The sequence below is a fragment of the Eimeria necatrix genome, genomic scaffold, assembly GCF_000499385.1.
Source record: "Eimeria necatrix Houghton genomic scaffold, Enh_scaff100, whole genome shotgun sequence".
Taxonomy (NCBI): Eukaryota; Apicomplexa; class Conoidasida; order Eucoccidiorida; family Eimeriidae; genus Eimeria; species Eimeria necatrix.
The window spans coordinates 70,017-97,761 of NW_013654817.1; the positions used below are offsets into that span (position 1 = coordinate 70,017).

A 27,745-nucleotide genomic window follows, 5' to 3' on the forward strand; every position below is an offset into this window, starting at 1 on the left:
GAAACGCCAAGGGTTCTCCCTATCCCTGTCCAAAAATGTTAAGATATGCAAGATCTCAAGAACACCAGTATCCGCAGCGGCTTTGTAGAAGTGACAACCCACAGGATTGCTTGCTAGGAACCCTTTTAGCTAGCTTACAACTCTAGGGAGCCAGCTTGCAGTAGTTTGCAGCGGCACTAGGCTAACCGCTGGTGAAGCCTCCTGCAGTAGCCCTTGACGGAGGCAGAAAGCGCAGCAAGCTGACGATGGGACAACATATCTGGTAAAGCTGCTGCCACTGCTGCTGTTGCGCCGCTTGCTGCTGCGGATAAGCTGGTGCACTGCTGAAGCAAACCTGAGGAAGCTCCCGCAAGTCTTCCTGGGAGCACGTAGATGCGAGTACTCAGGCTTTAACTTGGAAGAACTCCGGAGCCCTAGTTTGCTCCAAAAAGTGAAAATTAGACACTACCGGCTGCCTACACCTAACTAGCTTGCAGGCTAGTTCGCTTGTTGGAGTATACTCAAGTTGAGCTGCATATGGCCTCAAAGCCTCGGCCTGAACCGCAGCGCCGGAACGAATAATGATAAGTTGGCGCTGCCCGTGGCTGGCCGTAGCAAGCATTCTTACCTCTAGAGACCTTTTGAATCTAGATGATATGTCATAAACTTTATATTCTTGAGATGCCTTTTCAAATAAAAGCTGTCTAGGCAGTAACCTAATGCATATATAGACGCTAACAGTGCCTCACGTGCGGCCAAAGAAGCACACACCATGCCCTAAATCTGAGTTATAAGAACGCGCCTGTAAAAATGAAACGAGAGACCGATTCGTGGATAGTGGTGGCAGCACACCGCCAATAACAATATGGAAATGGCCAGCAGCAGCAGCGAAAGCAGCACCGAAGCAGCTGCAGCAGAAGCCCCAGCAAGTGGGAGTAGTTCGTGCTATTTCGGCTTGTCTCCCTGTGGAGCTGCTGTTGCTGCTGCTGTTGCGGGAGGCTTCGGCGCCAGAACTTCTTCCCACGGTTCGAGACTAGCTGCGATAAAAGCACAGCACAAAGCAAAACAAACAGGAGCACCAGCGGACTTGTCTGCAGTAGCTGAACCGCAGCACTGGTCAGCAGCGGCAAGCGTTCTCAGGGCTCTTCCGGGGCTCTTCTTGGATGCAAAATTGCCCCCTCAGCCCTTGACGCAAAGCTGTAAAAAAAGAGCTGTACACCGGGGCGATTGAATTATAGCCATATTCCTGAATGCTTACCGCTAAAGCGCCACTTGTCTATGATTTCGCGCCTCTGCGCTGAGCTGTAGCCCTCCAGCAGCTGCCTGCACACACGCAGCAGCAGAGTCTGTGCTGCCCGTTTGTTTCTTCAAGTCCTCTTGTCCGCTCCCAAGTCTTTTGAGGCCGACCCAAACCCTAAAATCCGAATTTTGAATTTCGGAGTCTCGGCCTAGCCGCGCTAGGCCAAACCACTGCACGAGGGCCTGAGCATTACAGCACAAATAGACCCCACGCCCTGATGCAAATTCACTCACTTGTGCGTCTGTCCATTCACTAGAGTCACCTCGACGGAAGCAGCCGCGTCATAGTCTAGTAACTCCCAGCTAACTTTCAGCTGCGGATACTTCTGCTGCACTTTGGTGCTGCAGAGGCGCAAGATGAGGTCCCTGCAAGCCAAACAAATACCTATCGGGCAAAGTCGATAAAAACTGCCCACAAAAGCCATCATTTAGACACATACGTTCAGCAGCAGCTATAGGAGACGCAGCGGCAGCAGCTGCTGGAACGGAGCAGCCGCATCAGCAGCAACCCAGCGAGTAAAAGCAGCAGCAGCAATCGCCGTAGGAGCAACAAGAAAGACTTCAATACTAGCGCAGCCACGGCCAGAATTCGCAGTAGCTACAGCAGCAGCAGCAGCTCCAGCAGCTTGTCGGTGCTCAGCAAGAACAAGAGCAGCAGCAATAGCCGCTACCACAAGACAGCAACGGCAAAATCCGCGTACTTTGCGTTTTGGTTTGTGTGTGGTCTCCTGTTCGAGTATTTCACGTGCACCCTCGTGAGGTACTTCAGCCAATCCCAGTTTCCAAATAAGGTGCCCTTCATCCTATAAAACTTTTTACTTGGGCCCTAAACCGTAGACCCTACGCTAGGAACCGCAGCAATAGTGCTCCGGGCTCCTACCTGTGATGGCTTCCGTAGTTCACAAGCAGTAGCCACAGCAGCATCGGCCGCCGCTGGTGCTCCTGTTGTTGAAACTGGAACCACTGTTGCTGCTTCTGCTGCGGCTACTACTGCTGGACACCAGCTGTTAATTGTCCTGCTGTTGCTCCCACTGCAGAGTTTGTTGTTGGGGACGTTTCTCCTGCTTCAGCTGATTTTGTTGCTAATGTTTTCATTGCCATTGCAGGTGAGGCGGCTACTGCTGTTGGTGCTGCTGCTGCCGCTCCAAACGTGAGCAACTCCAGGGTCCCAACTCGTTGGACGGTGCTTTGCTGTGCAGCCATACACCTTAGCCCCAAGTCACAAATGCTAGGCCTAAAACTAGAAAAATAGATTGAAACCACGAAAATACACTTATTGTTGCTCTAGAAATCGACAAAAGGGGTTCGAATAGGCGCGATGGCCCTGGGGCTGAACTAGAGGGCCCCCAAGCTCTAACGTCTATAGGAGACCTCTTTGAGTAGTTGAAATACTCTAAAAATGTGCATATAACGTGAGTATCTCAGTTTTTATGAGCTAATGCTTGACGCTCACGGTTCTGGTGCTAGGGTCTACGGAAGAGCCATCGCTAATGAAATCGATAGTCCACCAAAGTAGGCAGCACGCTCCTGCTCCTTCAAAATGCCCAAAACGCAAACCAGTCACTCAGCGCAGTTGATCTGAAGTGTAGATGTAGAGGCTAAACGTTCCCCCAACAGGTTCAGAGCCCCCCGCTGGCCGTCCTGAACTTACCCACATTAGGCAATAAGCGCACAAGAGCGCAGTAAGCGCGCAAGAGCCCTGCAGCTTACGCTTGCGTGCATCGGAATTCAGGCGCTGTTGCCTGACACGGGTCAAGTCGCCTGCAAGCGCCGTCAGTGGAGGTGCAGGGCCCCCAGGCTGCTAGCACCAGGGTCACTGCAGGGTCGCTTGAAGGCCTTACATATTGTTATTCCTAATGTGTGTTATTTCACTGTTCTTATTATGCATAGGATCAATACCACTCTCTAGAATCTTCTGCTTTCTAGACAGAACCCTCGAAGTAGTGTCATAGTCCGCTTCCTTTCATCAACAAGCCCCTTTCGTGGATGGTTTCCAGCAGGGCTGTCCTCAATACTTACAACGCCTAGGGCATCAACTGGAGGTGCAAAGCCTGCGGCAGCATCCATAGCGTAAATGTAGTGCACAACAGCAACACTAAGAGTAGCTGCAGCAAAAGCGTGGTTCGCTGCTGCAGCAGCACTGCTGCAGCGGCACAGCAAACAGCAGCAGCAGATGTAGCAGAGCGTCCAATGGAGCCTTTGTTCCCTATTTTCACCTACGTTAAGGCGTAACTTTTATTTCCTGGGTTAGGGTTGAGTCTTCTCCCTATGCATTTCACGGGTCGCCAGCATACTCCTCTCTAGAACACGTCAACTAGTTGGAAAGGCCCGGCCTCCCTCTTCGGCGCTCTGCAGGCAGTCCCAGGCAATACTGGACTGCAACAGCAGCCCTAGCAGCACCACCCTAGCCGCAGCAGCAGCAAAAGTTTCCGCGAAGAGATCCATTTGTTTTCAACGTTCTGCTAGCCTCACTTTTCCTGCCCTCAGGAACAGGATTACTGAAGCTTGGCTCAACAGCTACCTGCCTAGTTAGCTCAGCTAGCTAGAGGCAACCTACTTTGCTAGCTGAGTCGAAAGTTTATTAGCTACCCACCGAGCTCTCAACCAGGTACCTAGGTAGCTCATTGCTTGGGTCATTCGCATACGAAACAATCTGCGTACTTCCTCAATAACTAAAAGTGCTGTGGCTCCCTAGGAGTCACTTCCTGATGCAGCGGTTTTTAGAGCTGTGCTGGAGAAAAAGGTATTGCCGCGCATGCTGCAGCAAGACCTGCAATTGCTTCTTCTGCAGCACGTGCAGTTGCTTCTGCAAAGGCTGGTGTGACTGCGGGGAGCGCTGCCAACTGATGTGAAGCGACTCTGCAGAACTCTGCACTACTGAAGCCTGCCGCAGCAACACAGTGACTGAACTAGCAGCAGGATCAGCAGCAACAACGCAACCACCACCACCTACGCCACCTCGAGACGAAGCGCAGCAGCAGACGCTCAGCGAGTGGAACTAGCGACAAAGTCAGCGTATGCAACATCAGCAGAGCAATGACACAGCCGCATCTGGTCTAGCAACATTAGCGAAACCGAAAATATGGGAAAGAGCACCATACAGAGCAGCAGCAGACGCTCCTGCAACAGCAGCGAGAACAAAACCGCACAATTGAACATAGTAGTGCTGTAGAGACTCTGCGCTTCTCCGGCAGCACGCCAAGTGAAGCGGCAACAGGTGCAACGCAGCATCCCGATGCTGGGCTCTCAGCGACTGGGACAACAGCATCCGCTCCGGCAGCAACAACTCGAGGCAGCAGCAACAGCACGAATGATACTGCTCTGCGCGTGCAGAAGCGGCAGAAGTAGCAGCGCCAATACAAGCAGCTGCCGCAGCGCCGGCCCTCACTCGCTCCTAACGCCCAAAATGAAGGCACCAACAGAGGAAGCACCAGCAGAATTACTGCGACTTACTGCAACAGCAGCAAAAAACCAAACATCTGCAACTTCACGACCCACAAGAACAGCAGCATCGACTGCTCAAACAGTACAACCAGAAAAAAGCAGCAGCAGCGAAAGCATAGACAAAGGCAGCAACAGTAACAGAAGCGCTGACGCAAATAGCAGCAGAAGTGCTAGCAATGCCAGCAGGTGGAATACCAGCATCGACAGCAACTGTAACACAAAACACCAGCACAAGTATTCACAGCAACGCCAACATAACAAGTAACCGCAACATCCAAAGCCACCCTCCTTGACTAGCATATCAACTAGACTCAAAGCAGCAGATGCAGCAGTAGGTGCTGTCGTCGCATGTTCTAGAATACAGGGCAGACAGTTCCAGAGGCAGCACGCAGTGAGGGCAGCAGCAGCAGCAACCGCATGGCCGCGGACCACTGGCCCGTGTGCGTCACCAGCTTGCTGGTCAGGGTGTTTGCGAATTAAATTCCATTGGACAAAACTAAGAACTAAGGAAAATGTTGAATCAAATCGGCATGCCGTTGCTTCTGCTGCTGCCAGTGGGTCAGAAGCAGAAGGAACTGCAGCTGGCTGCTGCTGCTACTCCTGCTGCTGCGACTTTCGATGGAGTTGCTGCTGCTGCATGCTGACGTGTACATTGGCCCTACACACACACTGGTGTGTCTCGGTTAACTTTTCGGTTTTTCGCTGTTTGCCTTAGTGCACATTCTGCTTCCTGTACACCGCAAGGCCTCCTCACCCTAACTCTTCCGTCTAGCCGGTGCTGCTGGTGTGGCTGCTGTGGCTGCTGCGGCTTCTGCGGCTACTGCAGCTGCTGCGCCTGCAGATGGCTTGAAGTAGCCACACAGCATTGTCACAGCAGCACCTACAGGTGGCTTGCTGCTGTCTTACGAGCAGCATTCGCGGGATAAAGCTCCTAAGGACCAGCGACTTAGGCTCGGGGTCAAAGACTTGAGGCTAACGGCCTCCCATACCGATGCACCCAGGCGTTCAGGGCAAAGAAATAGAGGCTTCTGGCTTCATATTTAGCACATATCACTCAAAGCTCTTCTCGTGTTGGCTCACGTACCCTTAACCAGAAGCCCTACCCCTTCCCGCACCTGACACCTTAAGGGCATAGAATGGGGAGGAAGAAAGGCGGCCGCGACTCCTCCTTGAAGGAGGGGTCTGATGTTCCAGAAGCGGATCAGGAATCCCCGGCGGCGGCCGTGGAGAAGCAGCAACAGCAGCAAGAAGAGCAGCAGCAACAACAACAGCAGCAGGAGCCGCCAGCTTCTGATTCACAGCAGCAAGCATCTCAGCAGCAAGACGCAGGACAGAAGGAACAGAAACAGCAATTGCAGTCCCAGGAAGGGGAAACAACGCAGCAGCAAGGGCAGCATGACCAGCAGCAGCAGCAGCAGCAGCAACCGGAGCAACAGAAGGAGCAGAAGACGGAGCAGCGTCCGGTGCACGAGCATCCGGAGCAGCAGAAGGAACGGCAGCCTGAGCAGCAGCAAGAGGGGCAGCAGCAGAAGGACCCGCAGCAGGAGCAGCAACAGCAGCAAAACGCAACAGCCATAGATTTGAAGCGCGCACACTCTGTAGACCTGGATATATTCGCAGAAGAAAAAGAGAGACCCCCAACTCCTCCCTCACCCACAAGTGGGAAAAGGCAGAGCGACAAAACAGCAGCCGACATTTTGCAGGAGCTGCAGGAGGCAGAGAGACAAAGACAAATGCAAGCGGAGAAGCAGAAGGAGCTGGAGCGGCAGAAAGAAATAGAGAGGCAAAAGGAAATCGAAAGGCAGAAAGAAATGGAAAGGCAAAAGGAAGTAGAAAGACAAAAGGAAATCGAAAAACAGAAGGAAATAGAGAGGCAGAAGGAAGTGGAAGAAAAGAAAAAAGAAATGGAGAGGCAAAAGGAAATAGAAAGACAGAAGGAAATAGAGAGGCAGAAGGAAATAGAGAAGCAGAAGGAAATGGAGAAGCAGAAGGAAACGGAAAGGCAGGCGGAAATAGAGAGACAGAGAGAACTAGAGAGACAAAGGGAAATCGAGAAGCAAGAAGAACTAATGAAGCAAAAGGAATTGGAGAGACAAAAGGAAGAAGAGGACAGACTGAGGAAAGAAAGGGAAGCAGCAGCAGCAAAAGCAGCCGAAGCTGAAGCAACTGCACCAGCAGAGCCTGAACCGGCGGGCGCAGCAACAGAAGGAGCCGCAGCAGCGGGAGCAGAATCTGAACGAGAACCAGCAGGAGAAGCAGCAGCAGCAGAGGCTGAACCCGCCGCAGCAGAATCGCCCACCATCGTGGTGCAGCATGCAGATGACACCCGCCGCGCCTTCGCTGAGGCGCTGCGGGTGCTAAGAGGCGAAGCCCCTTCTATTTCTTCCCAGTCAAGTTCTGAGGGAGATTCGGAAACAGAAACGGAAACGGAGTCCGAGCCTCCTTTGCTGCAGCAGCTGAACCATTCGCAGAGGCTGCTGGTGGGGCAGCTGCAGCAGCTCGATGAAGAGGCGCAAACCCTAGAAAGGGAATTCGAACAAGAAGTAGAGCTCCTAAGGTAGCGAATCTCATGCCCCGAACCTTAGGCCTGGTGCTTTTTGTGGGTTTATTCCAATTATGTGTCTTGTCTCTGCTTAGTGAAGTCTGGACGTTTAGCACAACTATTGTTACCACTACTATTACTATTATTGCTACTCTCTATTTTTCGGTTAGAAGCATCTGCTGCTGTGATTATTACTATTTTCACCCCGTTTCATGGTTACCTTTGTTATTATTACCGTTGCGTCTTTCGCCAGGTTTCAGCACGAGAAACGCCTCCTGCCCTTGTATCAGAAACGTGCTCAGCTGCTGTCATGTCCCAGCAAGCTGGAAGCAGCAGCAGCTGCTGCAACAGCCGCTGCCGCAGCAGCAGGGGCCCCCAGCAGCACGCTCGCCTCAGCGGCCCCGTCACAGCCAGCACGAGCACCGTCAACGTCTGCAGCAGCTCCAGAAACTGCAGCAACCGCAGAAGCTGAAACAGCAGTGACGCCATCAGCAGGCTACTCCGTGGCGACCCCTGGCCTGCCTGGGTTTTGGCTGAGTGTGTTAGAGCGTGAGGCGCACACAGCGAGATCTCTAAGCTCTGGGGATCGCGCTTGCCTGCTGTATCTTGAAGACGTAAGAGCCGACAAGAGGCTGCGGAAGGAAGATGGCTTCAGCGTTTCTTTCGTCTTTGCTTCCAATCCTTTCTTTTCGAATCGAGTCCTCAGTAAAGAAATCTGCATGCAGAAACAAGGAGACGATGCGGTTGTTGCCAAAACTATTGGCACCGAGATACACTGGAATGAAGGAATGGTGGGCCGCCTGCAGCACACTACGAGTCCCAACCCCTGCACTGAAAATGTGAACCCTAATTTCGGGGGCTGAGGCCTCAGATATGGAGACAGGCAGAAGATGAAAGGCTTTTAAGCGGGATCAGAGCGCTTATAGTTCACTCACCAAACCTAGGTAGCTGGGTTGTTGGTTAGCTAGGTTGCTGACTCGCAAGCCAGCTAAGGAGCTTGGTGCTACGCTGTATGCGTGTGCACGTGCCAGCTGGGACGCAGTTGGATCTCTCATGAATGTAATAATGAGGGTGGTAGGCGCAGTAGTGGAATGGCAATGCAGCGCCAACAGAAAAGCCTGCATTTGCCGTGTTTGAATATGAAGTGCAAGTGGTACTAATCTGGAGAGTTTTTGTCCTTCTGTGTTATCTGCATTCCAATATGTTGGACATTTGCCGTGAAGCAAAACAGAGTGTACACTGCAGCGCCACGTAGCACTGATCGCATCTCACTGCTTTATTCGTGGTACAAATGGTTTCAATCACTCCCCGTTGCATGTATCGCGTTGTGCTCTACCCTACCACATAGGCATATGGTATTACACTACTAAATGCATCATACTGCACAGGTAACATGGAGAATTGCAGTCTACTGACAAACCATGCTTAGCTTACCTGGAACCGAAAAGCAAGCAAATTTAGTGCCATTATTATCTCGGCATTCTAGATTTTCCCTCATTTTTTGCCCACTGTTAGTTTAACAGGGTTGTCACTTTCAATCACACCACATTACCTTGGGAAACTTTACCAATGCTTCGGCAACGTTAATTGCAACCTGTCCTTAAAACTAGTTAGCAGTAAACTGCACGGACCAGTTGTGAAGAAGTCGCTGCATTTGCCACGCTATAGTAGACGTTTCAGCCCTACATTTTTAGTTGCAAACAATTATTTCATACGTGATTAACAGGATGCTTCTGCGTTAACTGCACTGTGCTGACTTCAGGATCTCACGAAGTCTGTGAGGATAAGCAAGCAGAGGAACCTCCGGACTCGGGAAGTTCGAATCGTCAAAAATATAACAAGCGAGAATTCATTTTTTAATTTCTTCGAGAACACACAAGTGCCATCCAATAGAGCAATTAGGGCTATGGGAGATGATGTGAGCTGTGCATTCGTACACACACGCGTATGCATATATAAATATATTATATATATATTATGTATGTGTCTATGTATGTATATATGTATGCACTTGCGCACCTACTTATCTCCACGTCTATACGCGTGCATATGCATGCGTATGGATACATATCGACGCTCAGCTGTGCAGTCACCTAGCAATCCATGGGCCGAGACAACGCAGTTCAATGCCCTTTCAACTGCAACTACACTCTTGGGTAGTCGGAAGACGAGTTTAGGTGATTAAAAGGGCCAAAGGGCTCATTTGCTTGCCTACTGGTTTTGTTCTCAGGAAGCCCGTCTGCTGTTCAAGCGGCTGAGCACCGAATACGAAATGGCAGTGGTCATAAGAGACATAATTGTTCCGAAGGCCATAGGCGTCTACCTTGGTGGGTGTTTTCCACATTAATTTGGTGGTATTTTTATTTTCTGTTTAGCCATTTGTTTTTCAACCCGTCCTTTCACGAAGAGGCGAACGCATGCATTTATCCCCCGGCTAATTCCTTAGTTCGTTTTTATCTGTTTGTGCGGAAGCAAACTTGCCAGTTTGTCCGTACACTTAGATGCGTTTAAATCACGTTTATTTGTGTAGTCCTGTTTACACCGTTTATGTTACCTTTTTTTGCGGCTCTCAGGCGTCGCAGGAGCAGAATCCGATAGCGAGGAAAGCAGTGACGACTGAAAACAAATGAAGAGTCAGATGATTGCAAAATCTAGACAGGTGCGGGAAGAGAAACTAGTGAAGCTTGGTGGGAAACCAACCAAGCATCAGTGGGCAAAAGCGAAGACGGGACAAAACAGACCTGCGAACGCTGCAGATGTGCAACGGACAGAAGTATCTTTGGCTTTTTTTGTTTCATCCCGCTTTGCTGTTTGCGCTTTCTTGTGCCTTTTTGTTTATTTTAAGGAAACTCCAAAACCCACACAATAAACTGCAGTGTACAGACGCCATGAGTCAGTGGAACAGATACATGAACATGTTTTTAGGAATACATGGAACACATGTACATATGTATAAAAAACCATACGGCAAACCTGGACATACGCCAAAAGAAGGAGCGATGAAGGGGGGCCAAAGCGTAAGACTGATATGTATGAAAAACGACTTGTCAGACAGACAGACAAGAGCGTCGCGTCTACTGGACGTGCCTATGCACGCTGGGCAAAAAGCCAGCTACAGAGCCACCTAGCTAGCTAGCTGCTAGCTATTTAGCTTGCAAGCTAGTCAGGTACTCGGCCAACAAGCTAGGTAGCTATATAGCTTGCAAGCTGGCCAACTGGCTAGCTACTTCGCGAGGCCGTCGTGTAGCCTGCCAGCTGGCTACGAAGGTAGCAACGCGACGCAGGCAGCAACTAGCTAAAAAACTGGCTAGTTCGACGTTGCTCGTTGGCTTGTAATGTGCAAGCTACGAGTCGCTTAGGCTCTAGCTAGCTATCTAGCCGGAGTTGTCATACAACTCAGGTGATAGAAGCCAACGCTCCAGTAGTGGCGGACCGACAAGCTGTTTCAAGTCCCGAACCCTAAACCCGGAAGTCTAAAGCCACAGGATGTTCTGTCTACTGGCTAGCCACAGCTGGCTAGCCAGATCTGCAGTTAACTTGGCAGCCAACTTATTAGCTAGCACATTAGTTTGCTAGCTAGCTCGCTCGCGAGCTGCCCAAATTGTCAGCTAGCTGGCTGGGCGGCTAGCCAGTCGGGTGGCTAGCTGTCGCTCCCTATTTAGGAGAAAGAGTCTCTTTCTGTGTTTTGGACTGCGCCGTAGAAGCTCGACATTTCGCTGCTGCAGGTGGGATTGCTGTTGGTATTGCGGCTGCTGCTGCTAGGGCTGCTGCTGCTGGCCTCCTCCCCGCTGCCGTTGCTGCGCTGGTGGCCACAGCTGCTGCTGAGACAAGAGGAATCTGTGCCTGCTTCATGCTGTTGCAGGTGCTGCTGAAGTATCTGCAGGGCCCCCATTTGCGGCGGCTGCATGTATTGTTGCCTGTGCTGCTGCTGCAGTTGCTGCTGCCGCTGCTGCTGTTGCTGCTGCTGCAGTTGAGGGTACACCCGCATACTGCTGCTGCTGCTGCCTGCCGCAGCATCCCAGAAGCTCACAGGCTGGTCGTAGGAAAGTGTGTGACAAACTACATTTGTGCTTTTGCTGCTGCTGCTGCGGCTGCGGCTGCGGCTGGTGCCGCTGCTGGGCGTGAAGGCCTTGAAAACAATAAGAGAAGGAAGCAATTCAGCAACAAACAGCAGCAGCAAATCAAACGTTAGCTGCTGCCGATGCTTCATAACAACAGCAGGGTACATGTGTTGGCCCCATAGCCCCACCATCAGCAGATACACGCCCAGCAGCAGCAGCAGCGGCGGGCAGCAGCAAGTCAGCAGCAACAGCCGCAAACGCGCCTCTCTGCCCAACTCGTCGAGGCTGGTGCTGCCGACAGGGGGTGGCAAGGCACCGAGAACAGCAGGAGCAGGGGCAAGTGGCATCTGCACTGATTGGATGCTGCTGCTGCTCCTGCTGATGCGCTGCTGCTGCTGTTGCTGTTGCTGCTGGTTAGACGGTATGCCCAAGATTTGCATCAGCACGTAGTCTCCTAGTTGCGACCCTATGGAGCTCTGAGCAGCAGCAAGTTCTTGCTGCTGCAGTTGCTGCTGCAGCAGCTGCTGCTGCTCCTGAAGCTGTAGCAGGGGCTGCCGCAGCTGCGCATCTCTCTTCCGTAGTTCCCGCAGCACAAGACCGCCAAACAGCAGCAGCAGCAACGAAGTAAACACGTATAGGCTCCCAACTATCACGCACGCTAACCTGCAGCAGCAGCATCAGCAAAAGTTGCCAACGAACACACAGCTGCTAGGCTTGTCCGAGCAGCAGCAGCGGCAGAAACAGCCACAAGAGCAACAGCGGCAGCTGCAGGAGGAGCAGCAGCGGAAACAGCAGCTTCTGACAGCAGCAGCAGCAGCAGATCGAGAAAGTACCTTTGAAACAAGTGCTGCGATGCCTGGCTGTAGCTGAAGGCCGCAGCAAGAATGAAGGCAATGAAGCCCGCAGCTGCTACAGCAAGCGCAGCAGCAGGTCCAATCTTGCTGCTGCTGCGCCGCAGCGTTGCTGCTGCATGCAGCTGCCAGGCGAAAGCCCCCAGCAGTAAAAAGACAGACACAGACAGCAGCGAGGGAATAAAGTGCAGCAAAGTGCTCCACCAAACATCCACAGAAGCGCATTGCAGGGGAGATGGCCACATGCCACCGCGCTGCGCTGCCGCTGTTGCTGCTGCTGCTGTTGCTGCTGCTGCTTCTGCTGCTGCTGCTGCTTTTCCGGCTGCTGCTTCTGCTGCTGTAGCGTCTGGCGTTGTACCACCAGCAAAGCTTTCTTCTTGAAAAGCCCCAGACCTGACGCTAGGCAGGCTGCTTCGTGCTGCTGATGCAGCTGTTGCCGCTTCTGCTGCTGCTATCAAGTTGCCTTGACCTTCAGGCGCCGGAGGCGGCCGCTGCAGCAGCAGCTGCTGCTCCGGTGCAGCTGAAGCCTGACTTAGGTTGGTGGACAAAGGCGTTTGCTGTGGCTGCTGCAGCTGTTTCTGCTGCAGCTGCTGCTGCTGAAACGGCAGATGCTGCTGCTGCGACTGCCGCTGCGGCGGCAGCAATGGCATAAGTAGCAGAATAAGCATAACCAGCAGCAAAACAGCCCGAAAAAAAGCAGCTGCTGACAGCAACAGTAGCAGCTTCGAGCGAAGAGCTCCACCCCCCATTAAGCCGCTGCGGGGCCTGGCTGCTGCTGCTGCAAGGAGAGCAGAAGCGCGGGGGGCCCTGCTGTTGTGCCATTGCAGCAGAGTAGCTGCAGCAAGGAAACCAAAACCGACAAGCAGTAAGAGCAGCAGCAAGTACGTGTCTAGAGGGACACTCCCAGGTGTACAGGGATATAAGCGGGACTTCTTCATAGCTGCTAGCGCCGTTACTGCTGCTGCACTTGATGGTGCAGCGACAACTGCTGCAGCAACTACTGCTGCAGCTGAAGTTGCTGCAGCGGCGCCGGCTTTGACCATTGTTGCGCCAGCAGCAGCACGTGTGACAGCAGCAGCATCTGCCGTCACTGCTGCTGTTGCTGCTGCTGCAGAAGGTATCGGCGAGTCCGCTCGTCAGTCGTCCTCAGGCCCCGCACTGGAGCCGCAGCTCCAGCGCTGCAACGACAGCAGTGAAGGCAGCAGTAGAAAAAAAGATATATTCCCTGCAGCTGCTGTAGCAATGCTGCTGCTGCTGTAGTTGTTGCCACGGAAGTCACAGGCAACAACAAAGAGTCTGCTTGACAATTGCTGCAGCAGCTGCAGCAGCAGCGACAGCTGCAGCACCAAATCAACCTTAGGCCTTCTGTGTTGTTGGGATAACAACAGCAAAACTCATCTTGTGGTGATCAAGCGGCTCTCTAACACCGCTAGTTGCCGGGAAGACAAGCTGTGAGGGCTATGCTGCAGCTGCTGCAGCCATGCATGCAAGAGAAGTATGAGCACATGATTAAGGGAAATACGGAAGGCATGAGGCGCAATTCACTGGAATCCCCTATTTTGATTCAGCGCATGCATTACATTTATATTCTGTAGCTTCACTTGCTGCGCTCGCGGGCTGCTGCTCTCGTTGAAGCAGTGGCAGTTGCCGTTGCTTCGGTCGCGGCTGCTCCATTCATTGCTGTAACTACTTTTGGCATATTATATCCCACTGTGTTTTGTCGTGAGACATGTAGCAGAAGCAGCGACAACGACAGCAGCCGATAGCTGGCTTGGCGTCACGGTCTTTGATATCAGTTGCAAATACTGCAACGGCAGCAGCAGCGGGCAGCAGCAACAACCCGTGTGGAAGCAGCTGCAGATGTCTTTTTTAGGAGCTCCTGCACCCTCTGCAACAGCGTCAATAACCGAATCTCCAGCAGCAGGAGCAGGAATTGCAGGTACAGCAGCTGCGGCCGACTGAACACCTGCCGCCTCTGGCGCAGCCGCACGGGTAACGCAGCAGCGTCAGCAACCTTCCCCAATTCTTCCTCTTCGCATCCTCAGCAGCAGCAGCAGCAGCAACAGCAGCAGCAGCAGAAGATGGCCTCGAGCCCAGCAGCAGCCCGTCTGCGGCGGGAGTGGCGTTCTCTCCAGTCAGAGCCGCTACCCAATATCGAGGCCAAGCCAAATGGAGATGACTTGCTCACTTGGTATTTTCTCATGTGCGTTTCTTTTTTATTTCCCCGAGTTTGTTTTCGTTTTCTCATTTGCCATTTGCTGCTGCACTGTTGCTCTCTGGCTGCTCATCTTAGATTCCCTTTGCTGCTTTCCACGCCCTGCTGCCTTTCCAAATCTCTGCGCTGCTGCTGGTCCTAGTTTTTGTCTTTCTGTTCGACCTCAGGCTTCGTTACTGTTTCTGTTTTGTTTCTGATTCCTCTCCTTGTTTCTGTTTCTGTCTTTGTTTCTGTTTCTGTCTTTGTTTCTGTTTCTGTATTTGTTTCTGCTTCTCTCCTTGCTTCTGTTTTTTTCTTTGTTTCTGTTTCTCGCATTGTTTCTGTTTCTTTCTCTGTTTATGTTTGCTTCTTGGTCTCTGTTCTTCCTTGTTTCTCTTTGGCTTTGTTTCTGTTTCGTCTTCTCGTAGCCGGCGCAGCGCATTTCCGGCGCGTAGCTTCAATGGTCTCGCGTTGCTGATGCAGCGCTGCTTCTTCCCGTGCGATTGCCGACGCTGCTGCTGCTGCTGCTGCTGTTCCTGCTGCTGCTGCTGCTGTTACTGCAGCTGATCGTGTTGCTGCTGCTGGTGCTACAGACACGACCTGCCGGCAGACACGCCTTTCGTTGGCGGATTCTACCTGGGCAAGATTGTGAGAGCACTCCGCTGCTGTTGTTGCTGCCACTGCTGATGCTGCTGCTGTTGCTGCTGCTGCGGTTTCTACTCGTGGGCCTGAAAACGAATGCCGGTGACAACGACACGCTCGGGGATGGGCGTTGCTGTTGCTGTTGTTGCTGCTTCTGTTGAGTCTGGTGTTGCCGCTGCCGTTGGTGCTGTTGCTACTTGCGCAGCTAGCTCTTGTTACAGCAGTTGCAGCATCTGAACTTGACGCTGCCTTCGCTGTAACTGTTTGCTTCACATTTCTGTGTGCTGCTGTTGCTGCTGCAGGTGTTCCCGCCCACATATCCGTTTGCGCCTCCCTCAATTTTGCTGCTGACTCCAAACGGCCGTTTTGAAGTCAATACAAGACTCTGCTTGTCCTTCACGGACTTCCATCCGGTGCTGCTGCTATTGCTTCCCTTCTGCTGCTGCAGTTCTGGGTGTTGCGTTTGCTGCGGTGTCTGTTGCTGGATGTGCAACTCCCCTGGCTTCCTGTATGCTGCTGCTCGAGGGTTTAACTGCGCGTTAAGTTCTGCTGCTGCTGATGCTGCCGCTGACTTCAGGAACTGTGGAATCCATCATGGAAAATTGAAACGCTGCTTACCGGCTTCGTTTCTTTTATGCTGGGTACGTGATGCTGCTCCTGGTGATGGGGATGCAGCGGCACAAGTAGGAGCAGCAGCAACTGCTGCCGATGCAGTGGATGCTTGGCGCTGTTTATGCAGTGATAGCAGCTGTCGTTGGATCTGCTGCCTGTGCCGCTTCTGCTGCTGCTGCTGCTGCTACAGATGAAGGAGCCACTAATGCTTTAGGGTGTATCTCCACCTCGCGGGAGGAGCGCCGCCGTTTGGCTCGGGAGTCCGGGTCGGCCTGTATGAACAGCAGCACCTTTAGGCGCCTGTTTCCTGAATTTATTCATGTAAGGAATAAGTAAATGAATATCACAACCAAGTAGACCAAATAGTTTAAACTGTTTCGAGAGATGAGAAAGAATGCGTGTTGAAAAGGAAATAAAAATGACGCTGACGGAAGTGACCCTGCCGCTTTGTCTGGAGTTTGCCTGCTGCATCTTTTGCAAAAGCATTAGTTGTGTCTCTATGGCGCCAGGGAGGCAAATAGTGCTTTATAAGTGTGCCATTCGCCTTCATAAAGCACTATTTGTGTCTCTACGGCGCCATTTGCTATCACGGTATCTCTGAATCTTTCGTTCATCTGTTTTCCCCCAAATGCTGCATTTGCATGCCCGATTCCGGGACTGTCCTCGCGCCTTGTCGCTTCTTTCCTGTTTCTTTTTGTCTCTTTCGTTGTCGCTTTGCTTTTCGGATGCACCCTCACACTTCAGTAAGTTTGCTACAGCTTAACTGTGCGGGTCTGGGTAGCCCGGTGCTGCTTATGCGCTTCTCTTTGCCTTTCTTTTCCCGCCATGCCCCCCGGTTTCTATTTCTTTTTGCTTTTATTTCTATGGCCTGGATTTTTCCAGGGTAGCATCTTTCATTTGCGGTATACTCATATGCACAGGTTAATTACATATATATGTGTTTAAACACACATAAAAGTGTAAATATACTTGTGCATGACTGCATATGACACTCCCATTGTCTCGCGTTCCTCGTTTGGCTCTTTTGGGCTCGACTGGAGCCGCTTCATTCACGTCAAACTTCTGTTTGTTCCCTTATATCGTCGATGCCTATAGATGCGGTTCTGGCTGCTGCACTTCCTGCCGGCTTTGCTGCGGCCGCTGCTCGAAGCTGATGCAGCTTTCGGGCCTGCTGCTGCTGCGGTTGCGCTGCAGCGAATTCAAGCAGCACAGGAAGCAGCCTCGGCAGGTGCCAGAAGCACTTCTAGTGGACTTTCCGCACCGGAGTCGGCAGAAGCATCGGCAGTAGGAAGACCCCAACTGGGCTCTGTGCCGTTTCTGTTCTCCATAGTTATTGCTTGCTGCGCGGCACTAGCTGTGGTTTTGAAGCTGTGCCTGAACCGGGTGTAAGAACACTGCAGCAGCAGCGGCAGTAGCTTTGACACCACTGCCACGTGACAACGTGCCGCTGCAGCGGCCGCATCAGAGTGTTCTCGTGCTAGCCTCGCCCATCTGCAGTAGCTGCAGCAGCTGCTTCGCGACCAGCTGCACTGGAAGCAGCTGTAGCAGCAGCTGCAGGTGACGGAAGGTGGTGTACGTAAACTTCATTCTGGGGTGACAGAATCCCCGGGTCTCTATACCGAGAGACTAAAGGGGCCTTAAGGAAACCGCAAGACCCTGAACGCAACGCCAGCAGGAGACGCAAACTTTGCTTCCCTATGCAGCTGTACACCGCAGCAGCAGGAGCAGCAGCACTGGCAGCAGCTCACCACAGCAGGGGAGAGACACAGCAATAAAGTGAGAAGCGGTTCCTCCGTAGTGCTGCAGCAGCCGCTCAAAGAACTGTTGCAGCGGCGCGTGCGAGTGAACCCCCAGCAGTATAATTACGTCTGGCTTCAGCTTCTGCTGCTGCTGCTGCTGCTGCAAAATGGTGTCAAGTGAGTGCATGCAAAAAGCCTCAGCTCTCCCTTGGAAACAAAAGATGCGATCTTCAACAACACCCGCAAAACGGCATCCAGAAACAGCAACACCGGCGGGAGGCCCCGCGTTTTGTTGTTGCTGCTGCTGCATGCGGGGGTCGATCGATACGCAACTCCACGAAGGGGGCGTTTGCAGACACACAGCAGCAGCAGTCCTCTGCAGCGCAAGCACACTCAAGTAGGCCAACGCCTGCTGCGGGGCTCTTCCTCGCTGCAGTAGCTGGCATAGTCGCAGGCTTTGCAGCAGCAGCTGAGACAGCAGCTGGTGCGACTGCAGACGCTGCTGCATTTTTTTCGTTGTCGCGAGCTTTAGTTTGTCAAGGCTGTTTCCCCTGTTGCATGTCAGGTACATACGCAGCAGCAGTAGCAGCAGCAGCAACAGCAACAGCGGCAGCAGCAGTTTCGTTTCATTCAAGTCTGACGGGGTGCTGTCCGTCGCCAGGAATGAACACCAACGCAGAAACATCATTCAGAGAAACTGAAAGAGTCTTTACAGCAGATTGCCTGCACACCGCACTCACACACTCACAGTACAGCTGCAGCAGCAGCAATTACAGCAGCTGCAGTTGCTGCCGTCACTAGTGTGCTACCACCGCCGCTTACGCTGTTGCCGCATTGTTGCTGGTAGAGGAGCAGCAAGAGAGCAGCAGCAGCAGCAACAGTACCAAGTTGTCGAGTGCTCACATAGCTATAGCGACACCTAGGGACTCCGTCAATTCCTTTGCTGCTGCGAAACCCCTGCCACGGGCCGCCTGAGAAGCGAACAACAGGAGCAGCAGCAGCAACGGCAGCAGCAGCAGCAATTTTACTGGCTGTTGTAGCAACAGAACCAGCAGCGACATCGGCAAACAAAGCAGCAGAAAGCATTTCGAGGTTTTCCACCACAGCTGCAGCGGCACCAAACAGCCAAGTTAGGAAGAACACCAGCAACGCCTAGCTAGGGAAGAAGCGGTTACAGCGAAGGCAGCAGCAGAAAAACGACGCGCAGCAGCAGCAAAGAGCCACTATGGCATCACAAACAGCAGCAGCAGTAGCAGCAAACCCAGAAACCCCAGCAAGAGCGAGCAAGGCAGCAGCAGCAGCTGACAATTTTCATAAAAGGGAGCTTCTTCTGCTGCCCGTGTATCAGCGAAAGGAAGGTCGAAATGTGCCGCAGCAGAGACGGGGTATTTGCTGTTGTTGCTGCTGCTGCTCCTGTTGCTGCTCGTGCTTCGTTTCCCGTTGCTGCTGCTTCGGTTGATTGCCTTTCTATTGATGCTGCTACAGAGGCTGGCATGTCTGTGCTGCTGCGCGGGACAATAAATGCAGCAGCGGCAGCGCTTTCTACTTCCCCTGCATCAAATCGAAGGGCCGCGTTGCAGCGATTGCAGCTGCACCTGCTGCTGCTGCTGCTTTTGCCGCTTCTGGGACTGCTGCTGCTGCTGCTGCAGCTCAGCAGCTGTTGCGGCAAGGGATGGGATACTTTGGCGAGGTGCACGGACAGATGCTTCTCTCCCCTGCAGCCGCTGCTGGCACCGTCTAGGTATTGAATTGCTGCTGCTGCTGCTGCTGCTGCACAGGGGACCCTAGCAGCAGCAATGGCGCCAGCAGCAGGCTCGGCGTAGACTACAAAGCAGTAGCCGTGCTTCCGCTCGAAGGAAGACACAAAGCCGAAGCAACTGAAGAGACACTTCAAGGCCGCGTCGCTGCTGCTGCGACTGATGCCGCGAACTGCAGCAGCACAATAGAAGCAGCAGTGGAAGCAACATCAGTCGCAGCCGCGGCAGCAGCAACAGCAGAGGTGCTAGCTACGAATCAAGAAACAGCACCACGAGGGAGCAAGGCGCAGCAGCAGCTGCTGCTGCTGCTCAGAACCCGACGATGCCTCACCATACAGACTGTAGCATGCTTGCTGCTGCTGCTGCTGCTGCTGCTGCTTCTCCTGCTTGCACCGCTGCGCCTCCTGCTGCAGCATGGGATTGCGCTGCACCCGTTCGGGCTCTTCGTGCCCTGCAGGTGGTGGCTTTTGAGGCTGGAGCTGCTGCTGCTGAGCCCTTCCCTGCTGCCTCTGCTGCAGGAGAAGCTGCTGGTGCTGTGGAACAAGCCACTGAAGCTGCTGCAGCAGCAGCGGGAGCAGCAACTCCAATTGTGGTGTCTCCGCATGCTGTTGCCTCTCCAGAATTTCGGCTGCTCCTGCAACCACTGCAGCAGCAGAGGCAGCAATAGGAGTTCCTTCTTCTCCGTTTGCCGCCGCTGCTGCTTCTGGTGTGTTGGCAGAGGCGACGGTTGCTGCTAGTGCTGAAGCCAGCATTTCAGCAGTTGCGGCGACAGCTGAAGCAGCAGCAGCAGCTGCTGCTGCTGCTGTCACATGAGCCGCAGCTGCAGCGGCAGCAGCAGCAGTGCAGGCAGCCCGCTGGTCTGCAGTGGCGCAAGGACCATTGGTGTCTCTTGCCATTGCTGTGTAGTGGCAGCAGCTGTTGCAGCTGCTGCAGCGTTCTGCGTGTTGCTGCTGCTGCGTCTGGCGACAGTGCTACTTCTGTCGCTGCTGCTCCTCATCCCACCGCTATATCTGCTGCTGCTTCACTCCTCCGTGAAGGCCATTGTTGTGGCTGGCGCAGCCCGCTTGCTGCTCAAAACCAGACAGGAACAGACTTCCGTATAAAGATCCCTGGGGGAATCCCTCTGAAGGTTCTTAGAGGGTCCCTATAAGGCGTAGGGGGCCCCCCAAGAGGGCCCTCGGGGCCCCCGGGCCCCTCTTGGGGGCCCCAGGGCCCCTTGCACACCGGTTTCATACGTGGTCGGAATGACAACGACAAAATATAAGAAAGTTATAATTTTGATTCATGGTTTGGCAGTGGTAGAAACAGTTGGGTGGGCAGAATCCTAACTTCAATGAAACTGGTGCGTATCAGCGGAGAGCAGCAACAGCAGCAGCAGCGGCAGCAGCTGCCGCTATTGAATGGAAGAGGGCTTCAGGGAAAGTGTTGGTAATATACACGCGGATGAGTTTTTGCTAAAAGTACAGCAGCTACCACGGACACGAACGCCTGTGCTACTGCAGCTGCCACAGGTCTAGCAGCAGCAGTGGCAGCAGCATATTGTGGAACGGCAGTAACATGGACGACCGCCAGGGCGCACGCAACAGCCCCGCTAAATCTTCCGTAAAGGGCTCTTCAGGCACTTTTAAAGACCAGGAAATTCGACTACAACGACAGAAACAGCAGCAACAGCTGCAGCAGCACCCGCAACAGAAATGCCGGCAGCAACAGCAGCAGCAGCAGCAGCAGCAGCAGTCACAGCGTCACTCCTCAAGGCAGAATGCTATAGAAGCGCACGACGGTAGTGCCATAGGCTCTGCTGCTGTTGCGCATCAGCCGCACCAGCGGCTACCGCAGCAGCATGCAAACCAGCAGCAGCAGCAAGAAGAGCAGCAGCAGCTAGTACAGCATCAAAAACAGCAGCTGCATCACCATGAGGGCCAGCAGAAACAGAGTGAGCCTTTGTCGGCTGAGGAGGAATTCCCTCCACTTGCAGCTGCTGCAGTTTTTCGCGGCTCTGGGCAGTTTAGCAGCAGCAGCAAAGGGCTCCTCTCCGCAGGCGCTGCACTTCCTCGTATCCACAGCAGCAAGAGCAGCAGCCGGTACCTAGGTGGACCAACCGCTGCTATAGCTTTAGGGCTTTGTGTCAAGCAGCAGCAACAACAGCCGCAACAAAAACAACGACGGCAGCAACAGCAACCACAACAAAGGAACCTGCAGCAGCAGCAGCAGCAACAGCGACCGAGGCACCGCGGCAACCTTGGCGAGGAGGCCCCGGAGGTTTCCGCTGCTGCAGCTGCTGCAGCAGGCTTCGTGCCACAAGGCCTGAGGTACAGGGGCAAACCGCTGGTGAAGAAGAGCGCTTTGAAAGGCATGCGAAAGCTGCTGCAGCCAGAGAGGGAGGAGAAGCGAATTCTTCTACAGCAGCTGCAGCAGCAGCAGCAACAGCAACAGCAGCAAGAGCAGCTGTCGCCGCCGCAGCAACAGCAGCAGCGAAGCAGGCAGTTTTCAACAGAGCAGTCATTTTCCTCCTGTACAACGAACGTGAAAATTGAAGCCGCAGCAGCACCTGCTGCTGCTGCTCCTGCAGAAACTGCAGCAGAAACTAATCTGCAGCTTGAGCCTGTTGGTTTTGAAGGTGCGGAGGGTGGAGGTGCGGATTCTGTCGCTGCTGCTGCAATTACTGCAGCAGCAGCAGCACCAACTGCCAGTGCTGCTGCTAGAGGGAGTAGGAGCTTGAGCAGCAGCAGCAGCAGCAGCAACGCCAGCACCAGCAGCATAAGGCAACGACTGCTGCGGGAAGAAGAGCTGCAACAGTGGTTCATTTCAGTGCAAACAAAGCAGCTGCACATGCACCCGGAACTGGGCAAGGTCAGCAGCAGCTGCAGCAGGAGCGGCAGCAGGAGGTGCAGCAGCAGCACTTTGTTTCTCACTTTCCACTCATGCTGCTAATAGTGCAGCTGATGTAGAATGACGGCTTAGACATCTGCCCGTCGTACTGCCACAGTGCTGCTGCTGCTGCTGCTATTTGCTGCCGCTACTGCAGCTGAAGGTTATATATTGCTGTGGAATGTATTCGCAGCTGACTTCTCCAGAAATCGACGCCGCAGCAGTAACCCTTCTCACCACTCTGAGGGAGTTCTATGTACTACTCCTTGCTGCCGCTGCTGCTGTTTCGTGCTGCTGCAGGCGTTTCGCTTTGCTAGTGCTGCAACTTTGTGGTGCTGCTGGCCCGGCTGTCGCGTGTGCACCCCACTCATGGCTGCTGCATCTGTTGGAATGGTGTCACCTTGACGTGCTGCTGCTGCTGCTGCTGCTGTCGCTGCTGCAGTTACGAATCCCTGCTGCTAGTATTTTTTCCGTCGCTGCTGTTGCTGCAGATGCGCCTGCAGCAGCGGGCTCCACTGCGTGCTGCTGCTCGCCGTCGGTTTGTATGCGGTCTGCGGGAGACACAGAAGTTGCTGCTGCAGCAGGTGAAGCTGTGTACGCCTCAGACTAACTCTGTTTCAGTCAAGGGTTGGACAAACGTTTTCAAACAACTTTATTTGGATTTCATATACGGTGTGTTTGCAACATGCGCTCCCTTGCGTGTGCGTGCGCTTCTGAGTTCTGCATCATGCCCACGCATTTTTGCTGAAAAACATTGCGGTTTGTCTTCACAGTGTGTTTAAGTGTGTATGGCCATCTAAATTTACATGTAAATGCTTGTATGTTCGTGAAGCTGGGCGTTTACTTAGCAGAGGATGTGTGAAACGCCGTGCGGCGATGTACTTAAAGAATGTTGAATGGTCTCAAATGCCCACCAGGAAGTACCAAGATGCAGCATTTTCTGATTAAGTGCAGTCGCCGTATGCAGCGTCTGTGTGATCATCGTCAGATGTACGGTATACATAATGCAAGAGCAACACCACGAGTAATTAAGCCGAGCTGCACACGTAACTGCGTCTACATTATCTGCTATTTCGTCTTTGTTTGATTAATACGGAAGAGTAAACAGAAAGAGACTGTGCAGCAGGCGCACGGTGTTGCAGGTGCAACTCCGGCAGCAGCGGAAGCAGGAGAAGAAGCAGGACCGGGCTGCTGCAAAGGAGGCTGCAGCAGCAGCATTGCAGCAGCAGCTGCGCCGAAGGCAGCAGGCAATCTCTGAAGGGCAGGATCAGCTGCAGGAAGAGCAGCAGGAAGCAGATGAAGCCAAAAGCAGCGACAGCAGCAGCAGCAGCAGCGAAGATGAGGCTCTTGACTTGTCAACGTCGACACGGAAGAAACCTCTGCTGGTACTGCTTGCGGCAAATTTGGAACCAACTGTCACCCCAGGTCTGTTTTTGCTGCTGCTAAGGCCGTTGACTCTTTGTTTTTGCTGAAGTTGTTGTTGCTCCTGCCGAGGCTGGAGCAGCAGCCGCCGCTTCTGCAATTCGGGGTATTTACAGCGGAGAGCTGCTCATGGTGCCTTTATATTTCGAGTTTCTGCTTTTTATTTGCATTGCCAGCAGCAGCAGCAACATCAGCACAAGGTGCCAGCCTTTCACTTTGTGTGTGCTCATGCCAGGAGGACTGACCGACCAAGTGCATGCTCTCCGCGCCGCAGCAGCGGCAGCAAAAGTGCCTGTGGGCGTCGTATCAACACGTAACGTACTGAAAAAGTAAGCCTGCTGCAACTACTGCAGCCGCCGTCGCTGCCTTCACTGTTTATGTGACGGCTGTTGCTGCTGCTGCTGCACCTGTTGCAGTAGCTGTCGCAGACGCAGACTCGGCGGCTGGAGGGCGCACAGTCGCCGTGTGCTGAAATTGGGCGATACTGCTGCTGCTGCAGGGGAGTTCGCTTGGCCACACGGCAGAGCTGCGTGTGCATCACTGACGCCCAAGGCGCGGAGGCCCTACTACAGCAGCTGCTGCGTCTCATAGTACAGCAGCGGCAGCAGCAGCAGCAACAGCTACAGGAAGAAAAGCTGCTCCAGCAAGTATCCTCGCTGGCCCTTCCCGGAGAAGCCAACAGCAATGCGGGATAGCAGCGACAGCACCAGGATCAGCAACTGCAACGGCAATATTAGCAGCAGCAGCGGCAGCAGCAGCGACTACAGTAGTTTCTCCCTTACGGCATCTGTTGCACTGCCTTCCTACTTAATGCGCGTTTCACGACGCTTTTTTTGCCTAGCAAGAGGAAGAGCAGCAACAGCAGCCGCAGCTGCAAAAGAAGCAACTGTAGTAGTACCGATATCTGGTGTTTCGTGCTTCGCTGCGTCTCCGTCTGCTCAAACGGCTGTTAATTTTCTGCTGCAGCTACTGCTGATGTGGCTGCTGCATCCTCTGCAGAAGCAGCAGACGCAAAGTGCAGTCTTAGGAACGGCTCGAACCGACACTGAGTTGACACTAAATATGCGAGTCCGTCGTTGTTGCTGTTGCTGCCGGATGCTGGAGTGCTGCAGCTGCTACTGCGGTGGCAGCAGCAGCAGCTCCATTGCTTCTAGCAGCCACCTAAGGAAATTCTGCAGGAGGCATGTGCCCCTTAAGCCGGACAGCTGTTGCGGCTGCTGCTGCTCCGCAGGCGGCAGTCTCAGCTTCCTCTTTAGTTGCTGCTGCAGCAAGCGCACAGCGGGCGACTTAGGGATCCCGTCTGCTGACGCTGCAGGAGCAGCAAAGGCCTCTGCTGCCCAGGTGTCTAGGAATAGCTGCCGTAGCGACAGCACGGCCACTCGCTCGAACTGCTGCAGCAGCAAACGGCTGCAACCGCAACAGCCCGTGCTGCTGCTGCTGCTGCTATTAATGCCGTTGCTGCTGCTGCTGGTGTCGTTGCTGTTTCTCTCGGTGGCGCTGCTGTCGCTGTCAGGGGAAACGGAAGGGACATAAGATATGGTGATGGTGAAATCATGCGTGTGGCAGCCAGCAGGTTCTTGCTGCTGCTGCTCTTCATGCTGTTGCTGCTGATGCGAATACACCGGAACATTCCTTATAAGAAGCTCAACGCGGTCACTGCTGACGCGCAGAGTCTCCACGGAAAGGCACGAGCTACCACAAGTGGTTCCACACCAGCTGCTGCTACTGCTGCTGCTGCTGCGGTGCCGTCGGGCCACTGTAAGGCTCCCCTCTTGCTGCTGCTGCAGCAGCTGCGCGCTGAGGACGTGTGCTGCTGCCAAGTCCGCTAGCACCCACTGGGCACCTTCTAAGTGCTGATGAACCTCTGCTGCCGCTGCAGCCACCTCCCTGTTGTCGCTGCTGCTGCTGCTCTCATCTGCAAGGGGCATCCGGAGCTCCGAGAGCTCCGGCAGGCACGTTGACCCGTGAAGGTTGCTTGTCGTCGCTGTTTCTGCTGCTGCTGCTGCTTCACGTGCTTCTCTCTCGGCCCGGAAGGCCCCACAGGCAGCTGCCGCAGCGGCGCCCCGTTGGGAGCAGCAACAGCAACAGTTGTGCTGCTGCTGCAGGCGCCGGTGCTGCAGCTCGGGAAAGGGCATGAGCAGAGCCGCCCTGCAGTGCAGCGACGAGTGCCCCTCAATGAGGGGCCCCACAGGCGAGGGAAACTCTAGCTGCAGCCTGATTTGCTGCTGCTGCTGTTGCTGCTGCTGCTGCCGGTGGTCCGCGTCTTCAGGCGGCTCTGCCACTGACAACAGCGCAAAGTGCTCTTGAAAAGGCGGCGGCGGCGGCAGCGGCAAAGCTGTTCTTGCGTCGGGTGTGGGGCCCCAGCAGGTGGAAGCGACGTGCATGAGGTGTACGTACACTTCAGACCTGTATGGGTAGTTGCCGTCGACCACTTCAAACTCCAGGGCGTGGTACTGCTTTTTGACGGTCTCCCACTGCTGCAGGTGCAGCAGCTGCAGCAGCTGCAGCCACTGTGCAGAAGCAGGAGCCCCATGGGGGCCTTTCAGCTCGCGGATGCACGAGGCAAGAGCAGCTTGCAGCTTTTCTGCGCGCTCGTGGCGCTGCTGCAGCCCTATGAGCAGCTGCTGCTGCTGCTCTTGCAGCTGCTGCTGCTGCTGCTGCTGCTCCCGAGGCTGGTCCACGGCTGGTAGTAGAGTCAGAAAGCGCTCCCCCGGGGCTGCATGCAAAGTCCCCAGCAGCATATCTGCCGTCATGCTTCCTGCTGCAAGTTTCTGTGCTGCTTTGTCTCTCCTGGCTATGGCTGCTGCCCACACCGCTTCATTGCGCAGCAGCAAGTTCTGCTGCTGCTGCTGCTGCTGCTGTAGCTCGTCAACAGCCATCAAAAACGCCCCGCTCTGCTGCAGCAAATCCAAAGGAGGCCCCACTAGGTCAATTGCTGCTGCTGCTGCCAACCAGGAGCGCAGTTGCTGCCTCTCGCCCTTATCTTTCCCACTGGCTACGGCGGAGGCCGCCGCTGCTGCTGCTGCTGCTGCTGTCCTAGCTGACGCAGCTAACGCGGGCGCGGCTGCTTCAGAGGATCCATCGGCGGCAGCTGCAGCACCAGCCGAGTCCCCGTCGGCTGAGAGTGCGCGTTCTTGCTGCTCCTGGTCTTGCTGCTGCTGCTCCAGCAGCTGCTGCGGGGGAAGAGGCCGTGTGGGTGGTGCTTCCCACGATGGCTGCGGGGGCTGCTGCTCAGTAAGGAAGCGCAGCAGACGCCCGTCGCCGACAGTGGTGGGCTCTATGCGGAAGCGAACGGGTTCTGGCATTGCTGCCGCTGCTGCTGCTGCTCTACTCCTGGCGATGGGTATACGGCTGAGCCTGAAGCTGCTGCTTCTCGGCAGTCTGCAGCTTTTGCTGCTGCTAGGGTCGCCACTGCTAGCTTCTCACCAGCTGCGGTTTCTCCTGACCCACGCTCTCTCGTTGCCCGCTACTACTGCCGCTGGGAGCAGCAAATTTGCCGGTGAAGGGCCCTTCGGAGCAGAGAAGCTTGCGTTGCCGCTGTATTTGCTGCAGCCGTTGCTTCTTCCGCGGTGGCTGCCGTGAGGTACTGCTCCTGCCCACAGGGTTGCTGCCTAGAGGTTGCTGCAGCGCTTACAGCGCGTGCTGTTGCTGCTGTTGTTGCTGCTGCGGCTTACACAGTACCCAGAAACAGCAAAGGCAGCAGTACAAGCTATTATATGTACCTGCTGTAGCGGGGACTATAGAAGTTCCCCATCGACACAGCAGCCAAATCAATCGGCTCCCGGTTCTGATACTCCTGCAGTTGTCGCTGCTGTTTTATACTGTTGCGTTGCAGTAGCACATTTAACAATGCATACTGACGAAAAAATTTAGTGGATCATTGTAAATTCTGTAGGCTCTGTTGGGGCTGGAGTTGGCTGCCATGCTGGTACTGCTGCTGCAGCAGTCACCTATGGTTGAGTCGGCCGCTCTCTCCAACAGCAGCAGCAGCAGCAATGACCCTAAAATGCTGCTAAATTTATTGTCAATCTAGCTCCATCGATTTTTTCAGTGGTTGGAACGGTTCACACGCTGCAGCAGCAGCAGCTTCCGCAGCAGCAGCCACAGTGTAGTGCACAGGTGTAGTGAGTCGGCGACTACACTGTTACTACGTATGATCTCGAGCGAGTCTGACTAGGATGAAAGCACTATAATAATGGTCAACGACTTCAACATCAAAATAATCATGTACAGTTGAGTTCATATAATTGTAAGGCTCAGGAAACCCAGAATAATAGAACTGGGTGATGACCCTTGCTGAGGGTCAATGCCTGAGTTGCGGCACCGGCCTCGCGT

At 54.0% G+C, this 27,745-nt stretch overlaps 8 protein-coding genes across 8 annotated transcripts; 4 read left to right on the top strand and 4 right to left on the bottom strand.

Moving 5' to 3' along the window:
• Positions 1–924: 924 nt before the first annotated feature.
• On the bottom strand, positions 925–2,202 carry ENH_00000420 (hypothetical protein, conserved; the record flags this gene model as incomplete). The annotated part of the gene is made up of 4 exons (XM_013583901.1): positions 925–1,016; positions 1,238–1,302; positions 1,513–1,644; positions 2,159–2,202. 4 exons carry the CDS (start codon positions 2,200–2,202, stop codon positions 925–927), a joined length of 333 nt encoding a protein of 110 aa, XP_013439355.1.
• A 2,311-nt stretch (positions 2,203–4,513) lies between these two features.
• On the top strand, positions 4,514–4,987 carry ENH_00000430 (hypothetical protein, conserved; the record flags this gene model as incomplete). The annotated part of the gene is made up of 1 exon (XM_013583902.1): positions 4,514–4,987. The coding sequence occupies one exon, from the start codon at positions 4,514–4,516 to the stop codon at positions 4,985–4,987; it is 474 nt and encodes a 157-aa protein (XP_013439356.1).
• An 871-nt stretch (positions 4,988–5,858) lies between these two features.
• Positions 5,859–9,884, top strand: ENH_00000440 (nucleosome assembly protein, putative; the record flags this gene model as incomplete). The annotated part of the gene is made up of 5 exons (XM_013583903.1): positions 5,859–7,279; positions 7,518–8,055; positions 9,027–9,182; positions 9,495–9,591; positions 9,838–9,884. 5 exons carry the CDS (start codon positions 5,859–5,861, stop codon positions 9,882–9,884), a joined length of 2,259 nt encoding a protein of 752 aa, XP_013439357.1.
• Positions 9,885–10,922: 1,038 nt separating this feature from the next.
• ENH_00000450 (hypothetical protein, conserved) lies at positions 10,923–12,925 on the bottom strand (the record flags this gene model as incomplete). The annotated part of the gene is made up of 2 exons (XM_013583904.1): positions 10,923–11,988; positions 12,159–12,925. 2 exons carry the CDS (start codon positions 12,923–12,925, stop codon positions 10,923–10,925), a joined length of 1,833 nt encoding a protein of 610 aa, XP_013439358.1.
• Positions 12,926–14,257: 1,332 nt separating this feature from the next.
• ENH_00000460 (ubiquitin-conjugating enzyme e2, putative) lies at positions 14,258–17,013 on the top strand (the record flags this gene model as incomplete). Its single annotated transcript, XM_013583905.1, has 6 exons — positions 14,258–14,379; positions 14,964–15,018; positions 15,315–15,425; positions 15,590–15,653; positions 15,815–15,945; positions 16,819–17,013. The coding sequence occupies 6 exons, from the start codon at positions 14,258–14,260 to the stop codon at positions 17,011–17,013; spliced, it is 678 nt and encodes a 225-aa protein (XP_013439359.1).
• An 88-nt stretch (positions 17,014–17,101) lies between these two features.
• Positions 17,102–20,016, bottom strand: ENH_00000470 (hypothetical protein, conserved; the record flags this gene model as incomplete). Its single annotated transcript, XM_013583906.1, has 6 exons — positions 17,102–17,280; positions 17,373–17,739; positions 18,005–18,086; positions 18,267–18,334; positions 18,670–19,292; positions 19,452–20,016. The coding sequence occupies 6 exons, from the start codon at positions 20,014–20,016 to the stop codon at positions 17,102–17,104; spliced, it is 1,884 nt and encodes a 627-aa protein (XP_013439360.1).
• A 504-nt stretch (positions 20,017–20,520) lies between these two features.
• ENH_00000480 (hypothetical protein, conserved) lies at positions 20,521–22,051 on the top strand (the record flags this gene model as incomplete). Its single annotated transcript, XM_013583907.1, is given in 2 exon segments — positions 20,521–20,634; positions 20,639–22,051. Coding segments are annotated over 2 exon segments (1,527 nt in total).
• Positions 22,052–24,525: 2,474 nt separating this feature from the next.
• ENH_00000490 (hypothetical protein, conserved) lies at positions 24,526–26,715 on the bottom strand (the record flags this gene model as incomplete). The annotated part of the gene is made up of 1 exon (XM_013583908.1): positions 24,526–26,715. The coding sequence occupies one exon, from the start codon at positions 26,713–26,715 to the stop codon at positions 24,526–24,528; it is 2,190 nt and encodes a 729-aa protein (XP_013439362.1).
• Between the last annotated feature and the right edge of the window lie 1,030 nt (positions 26,716–27,745).